Raw genomic sequence first — 23,622 nt, 5'->3', positions numbered from 1 at the left:
TTGCCAACCTTTGTTAGATACCAGGGTTGTGGGGGATCCCACGGTTATAAAAATATCGAACAAAGCACAAACCATGGCAGTTGACAATGTGGAGGAGAGTTTGACTACATACACGAAACTGGACAACACATTGACCACCAGCAACTGCAATGTGCCGAAAAAGGGGTCAGAAAATTGACACGCACCCTGTCCCGAGGGTACTCCGAGACCAACCGACGAGAGAACTGGCATGGCGGTGAAGCCTGGTTCTGTGCACAAGCCCTGTAAGAATGCACCAATTGTTCAATTTCACGATTGGTCACTGGCCAGTGGACGTGATGTGTCAATGCCTCCATACGAGTCATACCCCATTATGACACGTGCAGCAACTTAAGTATGCGAGGTCACAACACTGGCTGAACCACCACACAGCAGCATTGCCTCTCCGTGGCAAGCATGAGAACCCTCTGGACAACTTTGAGCTGACTGTGGAGGAGGACAGTTGTATGCCACGCAGGATCAACACCCAGAGGTGTGCTCTGGGGAACTCAACTGGACCACCAAAACAATATTCTAGAAGAGCAGGTCAGTGGCCGTGGCTGTCATAACTTTGTGCGCTGTCAGTGGAAAGTCTGACAGGGTTTGTTGCCAGGTTCATTGGCGTGCTGGGCGGTAGAGCAGTAACAAATGTCATAACAATAGTTACTGGGAAAGATGGTCCACCACTGCAACTGGTGGGTGTCCTATCCGGAATCTTGGAATGAGATCCAAATAATGAAACCAGCTACTTAATGGTCAATGATGAGGGGCGACCTCACCCCATACAGGAAGACATGGAACCATTTAATCCTGAAAATAATAGCTCGTCTCTCTTTTCCCACCTATGAATAATTATGCTTTGCAGTGGAAAGCATCTTTGATACATAAGCGATGGGCTGTTCGATGCTGTTCAGGTTACGATGGGACAAAATGGCTTCAATGCCATACTGGGATGTTTCACAGGCCAGGGTAAAAGGTTTATCTGGCATGAAGAAAGACAGACAGGGACTGGAGCATAAATGTTGCTCGAGAGACTGAAAAGCCCATTGACAATCTGCTGACCAGACAAACGTAACGCCCTTCTGGCGAACCCAGTTAAGAGGCTGCGAAATATGCACAGCCTGGGGAATGAACTGAGCACAGTATGACAGCTTACCCAAGAAAGATCAGACATCCTTCAGATTCTTAGGCACTAATATCTTGACAGTGGCCTTGAGGTGGTCATCCGTGGGGAGAAGGCCATCTTTACTAAGCATATAACCCAAAAAATGGAACCTTCTGGGAGAAAAACAACTGCACTTCTCCAGCTTGCAACCAAAGGCCATGCTCCAGGAGGAATTGGAAAACTAATTGAAGGTTTTCTAAATGCTTCTCCCAAGTAGGGCCCATGATCCAGGTGTCATCAGTGTAATTGATGCAACAGGGAATGTCCTGAATCAGCTGTTCCAAATACCATTGGTAACTTTCCAACACAGATGAGATTCCAAAAGGCAATCTCAAAAGGAGTGTCGAGGGACAGGAAAGTCTGAGAAACTGTGCCCAGCAGCGACTGTAGGTAAGTATCGTGCGGATCAATGTGGGGAAGAATATTATACCCACAACAATTAAACCAAAAACTCTGCCTGCTGCAGAGCGAGACATGAATCTATGACACAGTGCGTGTTGACCATCTGTTTAAGTTGACATAAAGACGCTTGATGCCATCAGGATTCTGAATCGCAGCCCAAGCGATGGCCCAATTTCAGGCGAAATAGGAAAGACAGCGCCCTGATCCTGCCAACAATGCAACTCAGACTAAACCTTGTCTCACATGGCAGAGGGAATGGGGGTAGATGACAAAATTTGGCTACTGCCGACAGCTTATGACAAACGAGCCTCGAAATATTTTGCTTGGTCCAAAGTATTCTCAAACAGCTGGCTGTAGGACTGCAGTAGGGAGTCCAAATTGTGAAAAGGAATGGGTTGAGACACTAAATGCACTTCATCAACAATCTGAAGCGAAAAACAGAAAACATGTTAAGGCATATTTTGTGATGGTGAATTGACTACTAACAAAGTAAGTTGCCGTTTCACATTCTTGTAAAGCGCGGAGACAAAGGAATTCTCTGTTTTACTATAAAACACAACCTGACAGAGTAGCCATTGCAACTCCAGGCACCACAAGAGCCCTCTACATATCCAAGTTAACTAGGCTGCCCATCGCTCCTGTGTTTGCTTGAAATTTGGCTGGATGCCCGTCCACTACCAACATCAGCAAAATACACTAAGGAAACATATACAAGGCGTCAGAGGCAGCACCAAAGTCTAGTGAAAACACCGGAGCATCCAAAGACTGACCCACGACTTGCAAACTGTCACAAACAGTTGCCGAGTGACCTATCTGCTGACGTATGTCACACGTGGCCTCCACATGCATACAATTGCAACAAACGTGTAACGAATGAGAATCAGAGCAAGACCACTGGCTCACCCAACAAGCAGAAGGAGAATAATACAGAGGATCTGAGAAACACTGCTGGTGGGAATTACATCGCTGCAAACAGTGCGAACCTGCCGAGCGTGGATAGGGCAGGGATGGGCACATGAGCACAACCGTGACACCACTGCACCGGAATCGTCAACGGCAGCAACACAGTTACTTGACAAGAGGTGAGGCCACCAGGGGTATCCTGCAGAGCACAAGGTGCCGGTTACCGTGCTCACCCAATTGCACCCTCTGCCTATTATCACGAAGGACGTTCCTCACTGCTGCCATAAGCGATTCCACAATTTGGGGAACATCGGCTAAAGAAGGGTTTGAGAACTTCAACACCCTACTGTGAACCTCATGATCAGAAGCTAAACTGACAACCATGTGCCAAATTAGCAAGCCTTTGTGAGAGGTAGCACATTTGGGACACTTAAAACACTTGTGCAAGAGGCCCTGCAAATCAGCAATCCCGGCCACATATGACTTCTCAAGGTGCTTGTGGTGCTGGTTAAATTTCAACAGCACTGCCACCACATAGGTTGGATGGTCAAAATACTGTGTAGCCAAATGACAAAGCTCATCAAAGGGCAGTTTCTCGGGCTCTGTGGAGGGCTTCAAATTTTGGACAACACTGTATAAACCTGCGCAGCTGGACTACACGGTAGCCTTATCAACTGAATCGACGATATGCCTTACCTGGCAGTGCAGCAGGAACTAGCATAAGTAATTCTCCCACCTTTCCGTTGACTCATTGAAACTGGCAAACGGCATTGGGGGTGGCGCAGAAAACAGAACCTGACCCCACTGCTGCTGTAGCTGTTGCTGCTCATTCTGTCGGTGCAACTGTTCCTCCCAGCATAGAAGAATTGCCAGGTTTGTGGAGGCCAAAGGGAACACTAGGAAAAGGTGAAATAAAGTATAGGGGTGCCACATGCGTAAAAACATCCTTCGTCACCACTTTAGTATCTGCACAGGTGTGATAACACCGTTTCACTACAAACTTGGTTCAAATGCATCACAGGCTGATGGTGGCTTGATGACAGCTGGGGAACAGAACCTGTGAGAGGGAAACAAACTTACTGTGCAAGCCAATCTATGGGAAGCAGAGTGTCCATCCTTCGTCACCACTTTAGTATCTGCACAGGTGTGATAACACCGTTTCACTACAAACTTGGTTCAAATGCATCACAGGCTGATGGTGGCTTGATGACAGCTGGGGAACAGAACCTGTGAGAGGGAAACAAACTTACTGTGCAAGCCAATCTATGGGAAGCAGAGTGTCCAAACTTATTTTGAGACAAGCATGAGAAGAACTCACCATGTGTCTGGTGCGGATGACTAATGGCTAAGCACATGGTACAACACAAGGCACAATACAGACACAGACACAGTCACAGTCACCCCCCGCCCCCACTCCTGGCACTGTTTGCTGGTTTCAGTGAGTCAACAGAAAGGTGGGAGAGTTACCTGCACCAGTTCGTGCTGCACTGCCAGGTAAGGTGTATCATTGGTCCAGTTGATAAGGCCTCCTTATTGTTGTCCAGCTGCACAGGTTTATACAAATTTCTCCAAAATTCGAAGCCCTCCACAGAGCCTGAGAAAGTGAGGTCCACAGTGGTCAAACTGTGAGTAAGCAGTGCCCTGCCCGGCCTGCTGCCGCCTGCAGGTGAACACCACTGCTAGTGTGTCTGCCCATACTACGTGCTGCGTGCACCCTTCATGGCTGATTTCCACACTGTCACACTGCACTACCCACACCAGTTCATTTGCCTCCATCATGATGTCCACTGGCAGGGATACTGAAGGAACAATACTTATCACTTTGCTTCTGTTCCTCTCAACAGCTACTGCAACTGTAGCTACAAAGTACACTTCCCATGTACTTTTATTCTGTGTAACAGTTATCTACCACTCAATGAAGCTATGGATAGAAAGATAAGCTCTCTCTCTCTCTCTCTCTCTCTCTCCCCACCCCCCCTCTCCCTCTCCCCCTCCCCCTCCCTCCCTCTCCCCCCACGGATTCCAGTTTGAGTTCATGAAGCATCTCCGTAATAATCACATGTTGATCGAACCTATCGGTAACAAATCTGGCAGCTTGCCTCTGAATTGCTTCAGCATCTTCCATCAGTCCCACCTGGTGGGGATCCCAAACACTCAATAGTGGATCACACTTCGGTTCTATTAGAGGTCTCCTTTAACAGGTGAGCTACAATTTTCTAAAATTCTCTGAACAAACTGAAGTCAACCATTTGCCTTCCCTACTACAGTCCTTACATGCTGGTTCGATTTCATATTGCATTGAAACATTACATCTAGATATTTAATTGATGTGGATGTCAAGTAGCACACTACTAAAGCTGTATTAAAATGTTGTAGGATTGTTTTTCCTAGTCATCTGCATTAACTTATATTTTTCTACATTTAGAGTAAGCTGCCATATATCACACCAACTATAAATTTTGTCCAAGTCATCTTGTGTCATTTTACTCAATGACACCTATCTGTACACCACAGCATCATCAGCAAACAGCCTCAGATTGCTGCTCAACCTGTCCATCAGAGCATTTATAATTTCTGTAATCAGTACTAAGCAACACTTGAGGTGATGTAAAGAGTGACTCCACTTGACTGTGGATGACTGGAAATGAGTGATTTGGAGTGACAAAACATGCCCTGTCACAATCTGATGGAAGGGTTTGGGTTTGGTGAATACTTGGAGCATGTTATTTGTCTTTATATGTAGTGCCAACAGTGAAGTACAGAGGTGGTGGTGTTAACAATAAGGGGATGTTTCTTGTGGTAATTGGTGTAATTCACTTATTATGCTTAAAAAAATCACTAAATGTGGAAGGTTATGAACACATTTTATGGCATTGTGTACTGCATACAGTAGAGGAACAGTTCGCAGACGATTTTCTTTCTTTCTTTTTTTCCCCCCGCCATGACAATACATCCTGTCATAAGCAGCATCAGTGAAGCATTGGTTTCTGGACAGTAACATTCCTGAACTGGCCTGGCCTGCCCAGAGTCCCAACCTGAAGACCTTGGGATGAATTAGAACATCAGCATTGCTCCAGACCCCAGTGTCCAACATCACTACCTTCTCTGGTTTTAGCTCTTGAGGAAGAATGGGATACCATTCCTCCACAAACATTCATTGTCCCAGCAGAGTTAAAACATCATAAAGGTGAAGGGTGACACACCCAATATTAATGTCTTCTAATAGAGTTTAGATGCTTTTGATTGGATAGTGTATAACATTCTAAGACACCTACACAATTAGTACTTCCAGGAATGTTTATCCATTGTCATAGGGTCCTTCCTTTCAAGATTTTTTAAAAATATGATGTGTAATGTGCTAAATTTGTGCAGGACAGTGATGTTCTTCAGAGATCAATTTTGAATGTGGCAGTGTTTGCTATAGTAATAAATACTGTTTTTGTCCACGTTTTAGGCTCCCATCTAGTGTTTGTGAATAACTTTTCTATATTTTGCTTCTCCTCCAGCCACACAACTACTCCTCATTTCTTGCAGCTGATAATTAGGCAATTGGAGGAGGTGACTGATAGTATAAGTTTTAAATTTTCATCAGTTGGATGTGTGTGTATGTGTGTGTGTGTGTGTGTGTGTGTGTGTGTGTGTGTGTGTGTGTGTGTGAGAGAGAGAGAGAGAGAGAGAGAGAGAGAGAGAGAGGTGAGTGTGTTAGTGCCTGTGTGCAAATGACAGGCAATGTTTTTAGTTTTGAAACTTCAGTAAAATTTGTGGATCTCACTTTTGATGACATTCATATTCTGCACCTGAAGGATTTAAAGGATGAAATGCATCGAGCATATTAAATTGTCTTAATCACATGCCATGGGGAGTGGACCAAACACCTCCATTACAGTTCTGCATGGAATTCACCTGAGATTGGTGGAGGAACTTGGTGTTGACCATATTACTGTACTTAACCAAGAGATGTAAACTCGGCCAAAAGTTGGAAACAGTGTGAAACGAGACTCGTCACATCAGATGACTTTCTTCCATTGCTCCATAGTCTAGGTTTTATGACTTCGGCACCAGTTTTTCCTGTTACAGGAATTTGCATCACTGATCAGTGCTTTTGGAATTCCAGCTCACACTGCGATTCCCAGCTTATGGAGCTCCATTTGTGTTGTTTTGGTGCTGATGTGGTTCACGAGTGTGACATTCAGTTTGGCAGTGACTTCTCAGTGGTCTTCCTCTTATTTTTCGTCACAGTCTTCGCCAGTGACCATCTGTCTCGATCACTCGTACACACTTTCATCCGTATTGTGACTTAGCAGATGAAATTTTTCCACTTTCTCTGTACGTGGTGTGAATATTCGATTCGGTGCCTCTTCAAACACCAAACACTTTGGCTACCCGGTTAGGGAAGTGCTCACCGTACGAACACAAACAATTTGACCACGTTAGTATTCACTTCCTACATAATGCACTCACAACCACACAAGAACACTGTTCTGACCGTGACTGACACTGGCAACATATTGTGCACATTCAATGTATGTTGAGAGTTAAGAGAAATAAAGTAGCCAAGCACGCTCCTATTGAAAATACTGTGGATCTGTGTGCTGTCTCCTTACTAGCTGTTACCTCACTGTTAAGGCTCAGGTTTTTTGGGGTTAAGAAACAAGTTGCAGTCAACCCCTTTCCCCACCCCTTCCTGTTCCTGACAATCGTGCAGTCGTCCACTATAGGTTACACGAGCAGACTGCAATGCTCCTGTTGTGTCGTGTAATTTGTGGAACACTAATGTGGTAATGACATACTCATCCTCTTTTTCAACTGCTTTGTGTGTTTATGAGTGAGTCCTGATTTTACAATCTCTTCCTAATTTTAGGGAATCATTGTCACAGTGTCTTTGTCTTGGAAATTAGAATATTGCTTATTGTATTCAGTCACGGCAGTTTTCAATGTTGCTAAAATTTCATTATAGAACTATGGCATTGTAGCTAATAAAGCCATCTGAAAGTATAGAAAGCAAACACCAAATTGGCTTTAGAACTTTTATATAAAATTTTGTGAAATATAATTGTCATTTTTGAGAATGCTGTGTTTGATGTAACAAGTCTTTTTTCTTATGTTATTCCACAGAGTGATAATCACAGATTTTTCTTATACAATTGTCAATTGCAAGTGTAATCTACAGTTATTTTCAGATCCAGTATTGCAACATAAGAAGCCTTTTAACGCTGGATCTGCTCGATCTGCAGTTGACTGTAAAATACAGTTGAAGCGAGTAATTTTATAAGTAAAGCCTGTGATTTTCATGTGGATAATTGAAGAAGAAAAACAAAGTAGGATAAAAAAGCTAAAGATTCAGTGTAGTACTTGTAATAATCATTAATTTTTATTTGTTTCAGGTCCGTGTGTTTTTTACAAATCCAGTTTCCAAAGAGATGGCACCTTGTGAGCAGTACTTTGCAGGTACCTGCAGATTTAATGATGATTGCCGGTATTCTCACGGCCACATGGTATCACTATCAGATTTGAAAGAATACAGGTAGACATTGCTCATCTTCAGTAATTTAGCACTAAGAGTTACATTTATCAGTAGCAATACAAAGTAGAGGAGGATTACGACAATATCTCCGTGCAAGTAATGGTGTGCTTTTGGGTATCCAGCTGAGCTGTTGTTTCCATTTTTCTGCACAATATTCCAATGACCAGTTTGGATGGAATCGAAAACTTGGCTTAACACCTGAAAGCACACTATTAATCAGTCAGACCAAGAAAATATTAGAGATAACATCTCTGTGCAACATTGTGTGAGTTAAAGCTATCAGTTATTTTTAACAGTATATTGACTTAGTGTATTTAACTTCATTAAAAGGGTAATAGAAAATACACTAACTGGCAGTATTGTATTGTTTAAGTTACCATTAATTAGTTTACAGTAAAAGAGAGGTCTGTTTCAAGGTGAAAAAAGAAGTGACTGTGTATGAATGTGTGTGTAACATAGTAAGACAATAAGTATTTTTGTCCTTAAAAGGGGAAGATGAAAAGTTCTCTGTCTGGTAGTGAAAGAGTGTTTTTTGGTAAAAATTACTAATTTCTTATGTGATCTTCTTTTAGGCTAAAGCATTGTTACAACATTTGTTTCCAGTGAGTGTGACTCTGAAAGAGCTGCTCTATACCTACAGGGGATAGACAAAATAATCTGAACACCTGTACATGGGAATGGTTTATTAATAAGGGATTTGACTCCCATTTGCCCATAATACAGCTGCGATTCTTCTTGGAGTACTGGCATATAATGATTGTGTAGTCTCCAGTGGAATGTTATGCCACTCTTCGATCAGAACCTCTTCAAATTCCTGTAGTGACAAGGGAGGCAGAAATCCGCTCCAGAGTCTGCGCTCCAATACCGCCCATAAGGGTTCGATAATGTTCAAGTCCGGGGAGTGTACTGGCCAAGGAAGACGCAGCATTTCAGTTGCACGCTCCCCATACCATGATTGTACTGTCCTGGCTGTGTGAGTGGGTGCATTATCGTGCTGAAATATGGTATCATTGTTGGGGAACAACATTTGAATCATGGGGGGCATCTGACCACCTAAAATATTCACATAATCATTGGCTGTGACACGGCCTTTGAGAATAATGATGGGACCAGCAGAATACCATGATATGGCTGCCCACATCATCACACTTCCACCTCCATGCCTAACTGTTGGAATCAAGCAATCAGGATTGTAGGCTTCTTTTGGCATTCTCCAGACATAAACCCGGCCTGATGTTGGAAATAATGGAAACATTGACTCGTTGGATGATATGACGTGTTTCCACTGATGCTCACAGGATTCACAGGACTGCCCATACCCTCTTGGTTTGGCAATCATTAAGGCACCCTGTCATACTTGGACTTGCCCATCAAATCACTTGATCTCAATCCATTATGAAATGTCTGGCACTATTTGAAATGGCAGGTGAAACATAGCCATCAAAATCACTGAAATATGATAGATCCATGGGATCTAATCATGAGTGAGTGGCTTCAGCTGTATGTGGCATGCCAGAAGAAACTTATGGACACTACTCCTCTCCAAATTGAGGTGATTATTAAAGCTAAGTGCAGAATTACATGTTAGTGTGCGCTGTCTCCAGAGGCGCTTATGATCATAGTTATTCATAACTCTTTTGCATCTCTGACAGCTCGGGTCATAACCTTTCCAGCAGATTAAATCAACTTCCCAGTTTCTGGTGCATGGCCATTGGCTTTTATCCTTTGCTATAAATTTCCATTTTACGCTTCTTTGTGTGGTTGTTGTCACTAATGGTTTTGGTATAGCAGCTCGCACATGAATATTCCCTTTATGAAGTTCTTGGCCGACAGTGTCAATAGATACGGGGTCTTGAAGATGGCTATTGAGCTGTGCAGTCAGTTTATCCACCATGGTTTTGTGTTGTTTTGACACAATTCGTGTTATCGCACAATGATCTCTGTCATTTAGTTTTAATTTACACCCACTATTACATTTACAGGATAATGTCTTTCCATGTTTTGTGTAGGCTGTCATGACTGTTGAAACAGTTGCTCTTGAAACATTCAGTAAGTTGGCTGTCTTGGTGACTGATGCTCCAGCTAATCAGCCCCCATTATCTACCCTCTTTGGACCTCTGTTAGTTCTTTCACTGCACGTCGACCTCAGCCTCTGAATGCAAATACAAAGTGTGCACTACCCGTAAACAACCTGCACTGATGCCTAGTCTGTACTTAAAATGCACAGTCCAGTGTGACATGTGCCTGACCTGCATTGTTGACTGTCAAACACAACCATCCCATTACTACCACTGTTCACATTATTTTGCCTATCCCTGTATGTATAGCTGCTATAACAGCTTAGACTCAAAATATTTACCAGCCAAAAATTTCTTTACGTATGGGGAATGGTCAAAGTCAGTGTGCCACATTTGATGAACGGGGCAGCTATTTTAACAATTCTTACTGCAAATTCTTCAGTTTTCCAATTGCAAAGCACTTTCCTAAACAGATGCATTATGTTGAAAGACTTTTCCTCCCTTTAGCAGTATAGGCGTCTCACATGTTTTTTCATCCAGCAGGTCCAGAAGACATTTGTAGTATTTGTTGGTTATTATTTTACTCTTTGTAATCTCACTGGGCAAAATGTTTATCTCACTCCTAAAGAAGCACATTTGTTGCTTCAGAGTTTTGTAGATCTGATACCAATCATGTGACCCCCCACCCCCACCACAGCTGGCATAAGTGACGGCAGTGAACTGGTGTGTGCATACCAATCAGTTGTATGGAATCAGCGCAGTATGAGTGGTCGAAGTGGAGCCGTGACAGAATGGCAGAAAGGAGCTATCATGTTTGGGTATGCCTGTCACCACACTGAATGAAGTTGTTCAATTTGTGTATGCATCTATGCAGACTGTCCACTGTATTTACAAGGAATGATGCACCGCTTGCAGACATATAACACAGTCTTAAAAAGAGCCTAAGACACAGCAACAGGAGATGAGTGCAGGTCCATCTCAACTAGTGTATAAATTGTGAAAGGAAGGGTAAGCATTGGACATCTGGGGTCGGATTCCTTGCAAAATGAGATTGCTTACAGCAACGTGTAAAGCTCCACATACTTGATGAGCCAAATAACTGACCAGAGTTGTGTAGTAAGAAGTGAAGGGTTGTGGTTTTGCCTTTTAATAGATGCAAGTCATTGAGTGCACCTGAGGCCCATTGATTGATGCCAGGTGTCTTGTACACTGATGGACAAATGAGGCATTTAACTTGTAGTACGAGGAGAATGTAGTTCAGGCTGGGGGGGGGGGGGGGGGGGAGAGAGTTCTGTGATGTTTTCGTGATGGTTTTTCTACCCTGACCTTGAGTCCATTCACTCTAATTACCGTGAACATGAACCATCATGCTTATTTCAACATTCTCAGTGACCAATGTTGCCCTTCCTTGTACAGCTTCATGATGATGAGCATGTTGTCAATTGTCCTGTGTTCCAAGAAGACAACAATTGGATTCACAGGACTGCCCATACCTTCTTGGTTTGACAGTCATTCAGGCACCCTATCACACTTGGACTTGCCCATCAAATCACTTGATCTCAATCCACTAGGAAATGTCTTGCACTATTTGAAATGGCAAGTGAAACATAGCAATCAGAATCACTGAAATATGATAGATCCATGGGATCTAATCATCAGTGAGTGGCTTCAGCTGTGTGTGGTATGCCAAAAGAAACTTATGGACACTACTCCTCTCCAAATTGAGGTGATTATTAAAGTTTAAGTGCAGAATTACATGTTATTAGTGAGCTGTCTCCAGGGGAGCTTATGATCATAGTTATGAATAATCTCTTTTGCATCTTTGAAAACTTGGGTCATAACCTTTTCAGCAGATGAAATCAACTTCCCAATTTCTGGTGCATGGCCATTGGCTTTTATCCTTTGCTTAAATTTCCATTTTATTTCTTGACTTTAAAATGGTGGATCCATGGGATATATGTAATAAATTTGTGGACAAAATGAGAAGATTCTATTGAAAAGAGTCCAATGATTCCCAAGGAATTTGTTTTCTGATTGGTTTTTGGCCATTGTCCAACAAATGTGACATCCATCTTGCCAAAACATTGTTGAAATTGTACCACATGTTTTCTCCTGGTATGTTCATGCTATCATTAATTTCATATATCATTAATCGTGAACTTTGCAGTATTATACCTTGTGCTTTCTTGACTTTTTCATCTCTAGATGTTTTGGAATGCTCTTGAAAACTTTCATTTATTTTAACTTCACGGTATATGCACAAGTCATTGCTACCCAATTTGTGCAGGTGTTTTCTGGCCCTGACAGTAGATTTCTCATTTAAAGGATATCAGAGATTTAGTGAACTGTGATTGCTACATAGTGTTGGCAGTTTCTTGTTATGGAGGCTGCAGTGACAGTTGTACTTATCAGAGGTAGGTACTGAAATATCATGTGGATCTCTTCCATTGGATTGGTGGACTACACCGATACAGAAAGATTTTTGTGTTGTGATTATTGAGGAGTTGATAAAACAAACACATTGTATTCTAATTGTATATTCTATGTTTGTATAATAAGGATAGTTCTCTGCAGAATTGATTCACGTAGACTGGGCTAGTGAGCCCTTGGTAACCTATTATGGTTGCTTGTGATCTTATAGTGTTCAGTTTAAATCCTGTTTTGTTGGTCCAGCCACAAATATCATTTGTATATTCATTGACAGAGTTCAGAGTTACTTCTAAATTTTCTTATTTGGTCTTCAAATACAGTTTATCTGTGTAATATGGCCAATATTTTCCGTCATACACTTCAGTAGACCCCTCGTATTGTTTCAGTCAGTGCATATAACAAATTACATATTTTCAAGAAATAATTTAACACAAAAATACAAGTTTCCTTTCTTTTATAGTGAACCTGACTTTTCTGCTGTCCAACCTGGAGTCAAGGCTTTAGTAAAAAGTGACAACAGTCTATGGGCCCATGCTACAGTAATAGCACTCAACATTGATGGAAGATGTGATGTTAAGTTTGAAACTAATGGAATTGAAACAACTGTTGATTTGCAACATATACTTCCATTAGGTATGTATACATTACTTTATTAAATGAAATGACACCATTTACATGTGCATAAAGTACATTCCCCACCAATCAAAACAGTGTTTATATAATAAAATTTGCAAGTGCAAGGATTTATTGGTATTAGCACTGGAATTATTTCGCCCTGTCACTTCTCAGTAATTGAATATATATTGGTTAATTATTTTGCTTCTTCAGTGACTTTTTAATATAGTTACCTTTGTAGAAGATGGTTTTTTTGAACTTAAATAAGTTTTTGAGCACTGTAATTATGTTGTCCGTCACATTGCAGTCTAGTGTCATATAACAAGGCAAATGTCAGGTTGGAAAGCTGTAACGCAATTGTATACATAGATTTGTGGGGCCGGGGACTGCAGGGAATGAAAGTATAAGCTTTATGAAACTGAATAAGTAATTTTATTCTGCAGTAAAATGAAAACAATAACCAAAATAAAGGCAACTGTTCAAATGTGCAAATCCTTGCACATCTGAGAATCAAGCTCTTCTACTGGGTGACATTCAGTACTGTACTGCTTCACTCGCTCCTCTGTAACTTGCTTGGATCTTCCTTGGCATGCTATCCACGAGGTAGTTGAGGCATTGCTTCTCAAGCCTGTCTCACTATTAAGTGACAGCTCTCCTGCAGTCATCACTGTGTGAGGAGGCTTCCTGCAATGACACATGGCAAGTTCCAATTAATCCCGAGCATAACAACATACCGCAAGTTACGAGGCCCAAACATGTTCAGTTGGATTAATATCAGCAGATTCCACAGGCCATTCAGCTTGGTTGATTCTTGTCTCCCGTAGGAAGATGTTCATTAGTTGACCATAGTGTGCTAGTGTGGCATTGTCTTGAAATGGGAACCCACCATCAAACTGTTGATTGTAGGGTGGACAATACATTGGAGCGGTGTGTTATAATGCTGCACAACTCTCAGGTTACCATAGATGGCATTAGAGGCATCCAACGTCCTTACAGAATGCCAGCCCACAACTTGACTGACCCACTACCCTGCTGACCCAGTGAGAATGCATTGGTACTTGGCTGCCCTCACACTCATTAGTTACAGTTGCTGGGTGTCAAACAAATACTGCACTGATCAGTGTGGTGAACTTGGTGCCCTGATCCAAGTTCCCATGCCAAACTTCCTCATTCCACATGGAACAGGTGTGTTTGTACTGTTGTTTGTAATCTGATTGCTAGAAACCAAATAGATTGTGTGAAGGTAGTCATGTACTGTTTGACATGGCACAGACCTTGTTGCCTCCAAATAGGTAGCCCACAGGTTGTTTTTTGTGTTCTCCATGGCGTACCTTTGAGTCCCTTTTTACAGGTAGCAGGATAGCAAATGTCAGCTGATGTTGACCATAAGACACTCTGCAACATTTTTTGTCTCCTGTTAGTGGCTGACGTTTGAATGTCATCACTGTGGTATATTTCAATTTAGTGGGCAACTGTCCATGATGACAAACCTTCTTGCTGTAAAGTGACAATGTGCACATGATCTAAGCTTGAAATGGCCCTTTAATGAATTTTGGCAAACTGAATATGTATTCAGTATACATTGTCCCATTCACAGTTGGAGATGTAGCGCACAATAGCACACTATTCATCTGCATTGAATGAAGATAGAGAGAGAGATGATGGGATGGAAGACTGTTGAGATGAAACTATCAGTAATGGCCAACATACTGGACATCTGCCTCTCCCAAATTGCATTATTCCTACTGAAATATCTGGGACTCACCTGTGTCTCATTTTAATACCCTGACTTCTCACAGGATGAAAATACATCATTTCTTACAAATGCTAAACACTCCTAGTTCCATGGGTGTATTGCTCCAATAAGAGGGCTTCTAATAGTGCACTGATAGCATCAATTTGTGAGAGACTGTCCAATAGTAACAGGACCCTGCGTCTTCATCAGTTGCTGAAACGCGAAAATCTGAAAAGAAGTTCAGAAAGGGAACACTTTTGGTAGACGCTGCTGTTTCCTATCAAGCCGAGCAGATATACAGTGACGAATTGCTCGCTCAGTAGTATCAGGACTATCCGACATACTCATTTTTAACAGGAGTGTTGTGTGTAAAGGCTTAACAAGAATTGATATACAAGGTACAAGCCTAGTAAAGGGAAGGGGTAACAGACCTGTAGAATAATATGAAGAGAATACATAATGAGCTGAAGGAGACACTCGATTTTCCCTCATTGGCAGAACATATAACAGCAGGGTGTATGCCGCTTAAGATGAGGTTGTAAATCCCCAACTCATTGTATCATTTCAAGTGCGGAAATTATGAATACACAACGATGTCATGTGATGGACACACAACACACACGAAAGACAACCTGCCAGTGTGTGAGAATGGAACTGTGTATTCAACATCACAGTTCTCTATGAACTGTTCAGGGAATCCTCTAGTATGGAGCTGAGCACTGTGCAACTTCTGACCATACAACTTTCTTAGAGGAGAAGGAAATACAGGCTATCAAGATCGTGGGATGAATGTATTAGTCTGAAGCAAATACAATTTATATTGCCCGATTTCCGTACACTATATTCTCATTGTCTCTGACCGTTGCGAAATCATCTTGGCAGAGGATTTATCTACACTAGGTTATTACAAGACAGCTCTGTGGAGCATGTTTGCATGTCATTTTGCCTGTGGGCAGACCTAAGTAGTAGAGACTACTGGCCACGCAGCCCTGTTGCACTTGTTCTGCTCATTTGTGAGCCACTTGACAATTTTGCTCTTGACCAAGACAGTACAATTGCTGAGTAGGCTACGGCCCGACTACCTGACTGTCTGTGCATCAGCTGTTTGCCCACAGGCATCTGGCTGCTCATGGGCAGGCACTCTAGATCCCACTGACAGGCACTTTAGTTGGAACAGCCTAATCTGCACAAACCTTAGAATGAAAGTCAGCATGGACCATTACACCTGCAAGTCCATGTGCAATTGTGGACTTAATGTCAAAACTTGCTGTCTTCTCCACACCACCTACAAAAATTGTAACCAAATCTACAGTAAAGGCCCCAAGTTCAGCCCTTCAGGCACACCTAAAAATCAATCAAAGGCACCTCCCTCAAAGGAATAATGAGTGATTGAAAATAAAACTTGTATAGAAAGAGTTTCAAGACTTTGGACCACATTGCACTTGTCTGAAGTGACAAAAGTGATTAATACCCAAGTATAGATTATATGCAGGGTGACTCTTATTAACATTTAAAAACCTCTTAAGTGATGTATATAATACTGAGACAAGTAACATAAGATACAGGGGGCTGCAATGTTGGGAAATAACCCAAAAGTGGATAACAAATGTTGAACATGGGACCTCAGTGCATGTGCAGCGGTTGGGCCTGTCAGTGTGTTGCGCCTTGTCATCGCAACCCAAGTATTCACATTAGCGTGTGGCTGCAGGCCCACATATGCGAATTTAGTGCACGGATCACAGGATTCGATCTTGTTTGGCAGGCAGAATTTTTTCATTACATTAGACAATTATGTGTTAAAATTGAGGTAAGATTTATTGTTTTATGTACCAGTCCTCCGGTCTCCACTGTTTATTGCAAAATACAGTACAACAAAAACCTGCCATTTTTCGTCACAAGTAAATGAGTATAAGCTTCCAAACTGTGTTGTTACCAATGAATTACCTTTGTTTTCTTACTGTAGTGGCAACTTCTGTCACCAAATGTATCAGGATGACCAAATGTAGCGGGAAGAGGTAGAAGGCACCGTATTAAGACTCGTCCGAGCTTTCCAAGTGATTTATTGTTTCCAACTACAGTGCTGTGTTCCCCTCAGTCTGCGTCACTGGATCCCGCTATGCTTAGGACACCACTTCGTTGTCTGCGAAACAGCTTGGTGTGGAATGACTGCCTCAGTGACCATTGCACGCACTGTGTGCCGGCCTTGTACGCCAGCGGAGTTGTGTCATCATCAGGATGCTGGCAGTTGACTCCGCGGTATGCATCCCTGCCGACTCATCACCATTCGATGTGAGCCGCAGGCGGCGAGCTGCGCGCGCTTCTCTCCAGCATGGCCGAGATTGCGGCAACAACAAGTGCCCACAATCCGGCGTCTGAATCTGTGGCCCTCACCTCGGGATGCCTCCGGTGTGTGTTGGAAGCCAGGACGACTGCCTGCAGTAGTGAGCCGCGGAGTGGCCCACCGCTGGCTGGCTATAGACCCCACGTCGGCCTCATAGGGTCGAACCAGTGACCCGCCGTGGACTGGAACACTGGCGCCCCATCTGCTGCTGCGTGTAGCTGTTGGTGTGACACGACACATCCAGGAGAGCTGCCACACTTGAATGTCCCAAGTTGGCCTCAGAGGGTCGAATGATGGTGCCCCATCTGCTGCTGTGTGTAGCCGGTGGTGTGACACGCCCCGCCATCCAGGAGAGCTGTCACACTTGAATGAATCTCGTTAGAAACCCACACCTATTTATACTCGGCTGTGCCCCTCTGTTGTGCTATACGCGCCGCTTCGCGTCATTTACTCATAACACGCTAGGTTGGCCAGTGGGCCCGTTGTACCTGTGATTTGCGACATGCAAAACCGCTACGTAAACTCTTTCAGCACTTTGACGGCCCTGTGGCCTCTGTTCTACTTCGCGACTGTTCGTATGCATAACTCATTGCAATTCGGCCTGCACCTGGCTGTAACTTGTGCTCAGAATATTGCACAAAACTAACTTTCCCTATCCTAAACGGTGGTGCTGCTACATTATTCCCCTCTTCGGAAAGACCTGGTCCCTTGGTCGACCCTTAACTAGCTCTTAACTTGTTTGGGTCAGCACCTATGACATGTTTCCTTACTTTTAGAAAACTTGAATGTGGTCTAGTGCCCCTTAAAACACATACATGAAACAAAACGTAAAAATTCCTTACTGGACAACCAATGCTCGATCAACTCCTTACCTACTCGTCTCACGCCCTCGGTATCCAATCCACTGGGACTTGGATTACCCTAGGTTCCCTCTTGGAATTCGCTCTCTGCCTGATCAGAAAGAAAACAATGCATAACAAAGTTAAGGCTGCAATGACACTTGGCACAAAGATGCTCAAAATGATCATTATTTGCTATTGTCTTTCCCTATACTGAGCAACATGTTGCACAAGCTGTTCAGCTGATATGCGCCCCTCTTGCTCTAAAATGAACTGGTTTATGGATCTCAACAGACTTGGCTCCAGAGTTTGATTTAACAAGGTCAGATTCTGCCATGGCAAAAACTCTTAAAGTGGCTTGTGGCCAGTACAGCTGTGGCTGTGTAACATTCAATTGTGTGACTCCTGAAACTGACGCTGGCGCGTGGAAGGTTGGTCCGATTATGTTACACTTAGTTCCATTGATATAAAATTCCGCTCCCCTCGAGCTCTGTACGTTTTGCTTCTGCAAAAGCTCCCCGCTCAAAACAACTTGCTACCACTACCAAATTCTTGTAGGTGGAGAAGATCCAATGCATCCCAACCCATTGCAAGCTTAATTTTGGCTCCACAATGTCTCCTGGACAGTCTATTCCTTTCCCCCTGGCTAAAAGTAACTGCACTGTGCTTGTGTCCCATATTTGTAACTACACGGATTTTCCTCCAACATTCACTATTTTCGATCCAAACTCAACACCAATTGTGTGACTACTTTCATCCTTAAATTACATTAAATGAACTGGTGCAATAAACACGACTTTCCTGACCCAGCACTGTCGGTAACTAAAAATTTAAACAGGAAATCATACGACTCTGACATCATTCAACACATATTTATTACGGCTTTGCTGCAAAATTTACTCCGACGCATTTATTTCTCCAGAACTGCATTTGATTTGATTTTTTTTTTATTTATTTATTTATTTATTGTTCCGTGGGACCACATTTAGGAGAAGTCTCCATGGTCATGGAACGAGTCAATACATGAAATTATAACACGATTGTAGAAACACATAAAATGAAACAAGTCGTTAGTTTAAATAAAGAAAATCAAGAATGTAACACTGGAATTTGCTTAATTTTTTATCTCTTCCAGGAGCTCCTCGACAGAATAGAAGGAGTGAGCCATGAGGAAACTCTTCAGTTTAGACTTAAAAGTGTTTGGGCTACTGCTAAGATTTTTGAGTTCTTGTGGTAGCTTATTGAAAATGGATGCAGCAGAATACTGCACTCCTTTCTGCACAAGAGTCAAGGAAGTGCATTCCACATGCAGATTTGATTTCTGCCTAGTATTAACTGAGTGAAAGCTGCTAACTCTTGGGAATAAGCTAATATTGCTAACAACAAACGACATTAAAGAAAATACATACTGTGAGGGCAATGTCAAAATTCCCAGACTATTGAATAGGGGTCGACAAGAGGTTTTCGAACTTACACCATACATAGCTCGAACAGCCCGTTTTTGAGCCAAAAATACCCTTTTTGAATCAGAAGAATTACCCCAAAAAATAATACCATATGACATAAGCGTATGAAAATATGCGAAGTATACTACTTTTCGTGTTGAAATGTCTCTTATTTCAGATACTGTTCTAATGGTAAATAAAGCGGCATTTAGTTTCTGAACAAGATCCTGAACATGGGCTTTCCACAACAGCTTACTATCTATCCGTACGCCTAGGAACTTGAACTGTTCCGTCTCGCTTATAACATGCCCATTCTGTCTGATTAAAATGTCAGTTCTTGTTGAATTGTGGGTTAGAAACTGTAAAAACTGAGTCTTACTGTGATTTAGCATCAAATTATTTTCCACAAGCCACGAACTTACTTCATGAACTACATTATTTGATAATGTTTCAATATTACACACAAGATCCTTCACTACCAAGGTGGTGTCATCAGCAAACAGAAATATTTTTGAATCACCTGTAATACTAGAAGGCATATCATTTACACAAATAAGGAACAGCAGTGGCCCCAGCACCGACCCTTGGGGAACGCCCCATTTAACAGTGCCCCATTGGGACTGAACATCATTACCACTCTCAATATTGCGGAGGATTACCTTCTGCTTTCTGTTCTTAAAGTAGGAGGCGAACCAATTGTAAGCTACTCCCCTTACTCCATAATGTTCCAACTTCTGCAGTAATATTTTGTGGTCAACACAGTCAAAAGCCTTCGTTAAATCAAAGAAAACACCTAGAAGTGATGTTTGACATTTTCCCGGCGTACTGATTGTTCCATAAAAACACGGGAGAACTGCCGTAAGTCAGTAACATCTTGCCACGATATTTCGGCACAAAGTCTTTTGGCCATCTTCAGGTGAGTACAGCTGTAGAAGTACTGGCGAATACGCGCTGAGCTCTGCTATTTATTTATTTATTTATTTGTTTATTGTTCTGTGGGACCACATTTAGGAGAAGTCTCCATGGTCATGGAACGAGTCAATACATGAAATTATAACACGATTATAGAAACAGATAAAATGAAATATCAGAAACATATTCAGGCGACAAGTCGTTAGTTTAAATAAAGAAAATCAAGAATGTAACACTGGAATTTGCTTAATTTTTTACCTCTTCCAGGAGCTCCTCAACAGAATAGAAGGAGTGAGCCATGAGGAAACTCTTCAGTTTAGACTTAAAAGTGTTTGGGCTACTGCTAAGATTTTTGAGTTCTTGTCGTAGCTTATTGAAAATGGATGCAGCAGAATACTGCACTCCTTTCTGCACAAGAGTCAAGGAAGTGCATTCCACATGCAGATTTGATTTCTGCCTAGTGTTAACTGAGTGAAAGCTGCTAACTCTTGGGAATAAGCTAATATTGTTAACAACAAACGACATTAAAGAAAATACATACTGTGAGGGCAATGTCAAAATTCCCAGACTATTGAATAGGGGTCGACAAGAGGTTTTCGAACTTACACCATACATAGCTCGAACAGCCCGTTTTTGAGCCAAAAATACCCTTTTTGAATCAGAAGAATTACCCCAAAAAATAATACCATATGACATAAGCGTATGAAAATATGCGAAGTATACTACTTTTCGTGTTGAAATGTCACTTATTTCAGATACTGTTCTAATGGTAAATAAAGCGGCATTCAGTTTCTGAACAAGATCCTGAACATGGGCTTTCCACAACAGCTTACTATCTATCCGTACGCCTAGGAACTTGAACTGTTCCGTCTCGCTTATAACATGCCCATTCTGTCTGATTAAAATGTCAGTTTTTGTTGAATTGTGGGTTAGAAACTGTAAAAACTGAGTCTTACTGTGATTTAGCATCAAATTATTTTCCACAAGCCACGAACTTATATCATGAACTACATTATTTGATAATGTTTCAATATTACACACAAGATCCTTCACTACCAAGGTGGTGTCATCTGCAAACAGAAATATTTTTGAATCACCTGTAATACTAGAAGGCATATCATTTACATAAATAAGAAACAGCAGTGGCCCCAGCACCGACCCTTGGGGAACGCCCCATTTAACAGTGCCCCATTGGGACTGAACATCATTACCACTCTCAATATTGCGGAGGATTACCTTCTGCTTTCTGTTCTTAAAGTAGGAGGCGAACCAATTGTAAGCTACTCCCCTTACTCCATAATGTTCCAACTTCTGCAGTAATATTTTGTGGTCAACACAGTCAAAAGCCTTCGTTAAACCAAAGAAAACACCTAACGTTCGCAACCTTTTATTTAATCCGTCCAAAACCTCACAGAGAAAAGAGACTATAGCATTTTCAGTTGTTAAGCCATTTCTAAAACCAAACTGTACATTTGACAGCAAATTACGTGAATTTAAATGCTGCAGTAACCTTGTATATACAACCCTCTCGATAACTTTAGCAAACACCGATGGCATAGAAATAGGTCTATAATTGTCAACATTATTCCTGTCTCCCTTTTTATAAAGTGGCTTCACTACCGAGTACTTTAATCGGTCAGGAAACCGACCACTCCTAAAGGAAAAGTTACAGATATGGCTAAGTACTGAGCTAACATACGTGGAACAATACTTCAGTATTCTGCTAGATACCCCGTCATATCCATGAGAGTTCTTGGTCTTTAGTGATTTAATTATTAACTCAATCTCCCTCTTGTCAGTATCATGGAGGAGCATTTCAGGTAACAGTCTCGGAACACTTTTTTCTAAGAGCGCTATATGATTCCCTGTTGGGACTAGGTTTCTATTTAGTTCACCTGCTATATTCAGAAAGTGATTATTAAGTACTGTACATATATGCGACTTATCAGTAACACGGACATCCCCACTACGCACTGATTCTATATTCTCGACCTGTCTCTGCAGACCAGCCACTTCCTTTACGACTGACCATATGGTTTTAATTTTATCCTGAGACTTAGCTATTCTATCTGCATACCACATACTTTTTGCCTTCCTAATAACTTTTTTAAGCACCTTACAATACTGTTTGTAATGGGCTGCTGCATTTAGATTTTGACTGTTTCTAACGTTTTGATATAATTGCCACTTTGTTCTACAAGATATTCTTATCCTTTTAGTCAGCCACCCAGGCTGCCTGTTTGTGCTAGTACCCTGTTTTGAACGTTCTAACGGAAAGCAACTTTCAAAGAGCACGAGAAAAGTCTTGAGGAAGGCATTATATTTATCGTCTACTGTATCAGCACTATAAACATCTTGCCACTCTTGTTCCTTGATAAGGTGTACAAAAGTCTGTACAGCAACTGGATCAGCTTTCCTAAAAAGTTGGTAACTATATTTAACATGTGTTGCAGCACAAAAATCTTTTAGACTTAAAATTTGTGCATCATGATCTGAAAGGCCATTCACCTTTTTGCTAACAGAATGCCCTTCTAATAATGACGAATGAACAAAAATATTGTCTATGGTTGTTTTACTGTTCCCTTGCACTCTCGTTGCAAAGAATACGGTTTGCATAAGATTATATGAATTAAGGAGGTCTACCAGCATCCTTTTCCTTGCACAATCACTTATACAATTAATATTGAAGTCACCACATATAACTAACTTTTTGTATTTCCTATAAAGTGAACCAAGAACCTCCTCTAGCTTTAGCAAAAATGTTGTGAAATCGGAGTCTGGGGATCTATAAATAACAACAGTAAGAAGTCTAGCTCCACTAAATTTAACCACACCTGCACAACATTCAAACACCTTTTCAGTGCAGTACTTTGAAACATCAATTGACTCAAATGGGATACCGTTTTTCACATACATGGCTACTCCCCCACACCGCAAAGAGCTCCTCGAAAAGCTGCCAGCCAACCTGTATCCTGGCAAAGGGAGCTGCATTGCACATGCGCTGCACATGTACTGTTTAGCGTGCGCGTTCACAACTCCGTGCGCTGTGCCTGGTGCCCTCCGCAGTGAAAGCTTGGCATTTCGATATCAGATCAATCTTCATCTTTATACCGATAACTACGTTGACTATGAAGTTTCTCTACAACGGGATTCCAAGCGGAATTTAACTGGTAACCGCTATCTCGATTGATAAGAGTCTTGCTGTCTGACAATTTTATTTCTATGGATTCATTTATAATTGAACTCCAGAAATTTGATGTTTGAGCCACAATTTT

General features: G+C 41.9%; 1 protein-coding gene across 1 annotated transcript in view; it reads left to right on the top strand.

The window, feature by feature from the left end:
* Positions 1 to 23,622, top strand: part of LOC124723014 (zinc finger CCCH-type with G patch domain-containing protein) — a 167,256-nt gene that overhangs the window by 57,832 nt on the left and 85,802 nt on the right. Inside the window, exons 5-6 of the mRNA XM_047248189.1 lie at positions 7,873 to 8,012; positions 12,921 to 13,093. Coding sequence (XP_047104145.1) covers positions 7,873 to 8,012; positions 12,921 to 13,093 — 313 coding nt within the window. The remainder of the gene's footprint in view (positions 1 to 7,872; positions 8,013 to 12,920; positions 13,094 to 23,622) is intronic.

This window comes from Schistocerca piceifrons, chromosome X, assembly GCF_021461385.2.
Source record: "Schistocerca piceifrons isolate TAMUIC-IGC-003096 chromosome X, iqSchPice1.1, whole genome shotgun sequence".
Taxonomy (NCBI): domain Eukaryota; kingdom Metazoa; phylum Arthropoda; class Insecta; order Orthoptera; family Acrididae; genus Schistocerca; species Schistocerca piceifrons.
The sequence above is the reverse complement of the archived record's forward strand: the minus strand, read 5'-3'. Positions and strand labels throughout refer to the sequence as shown.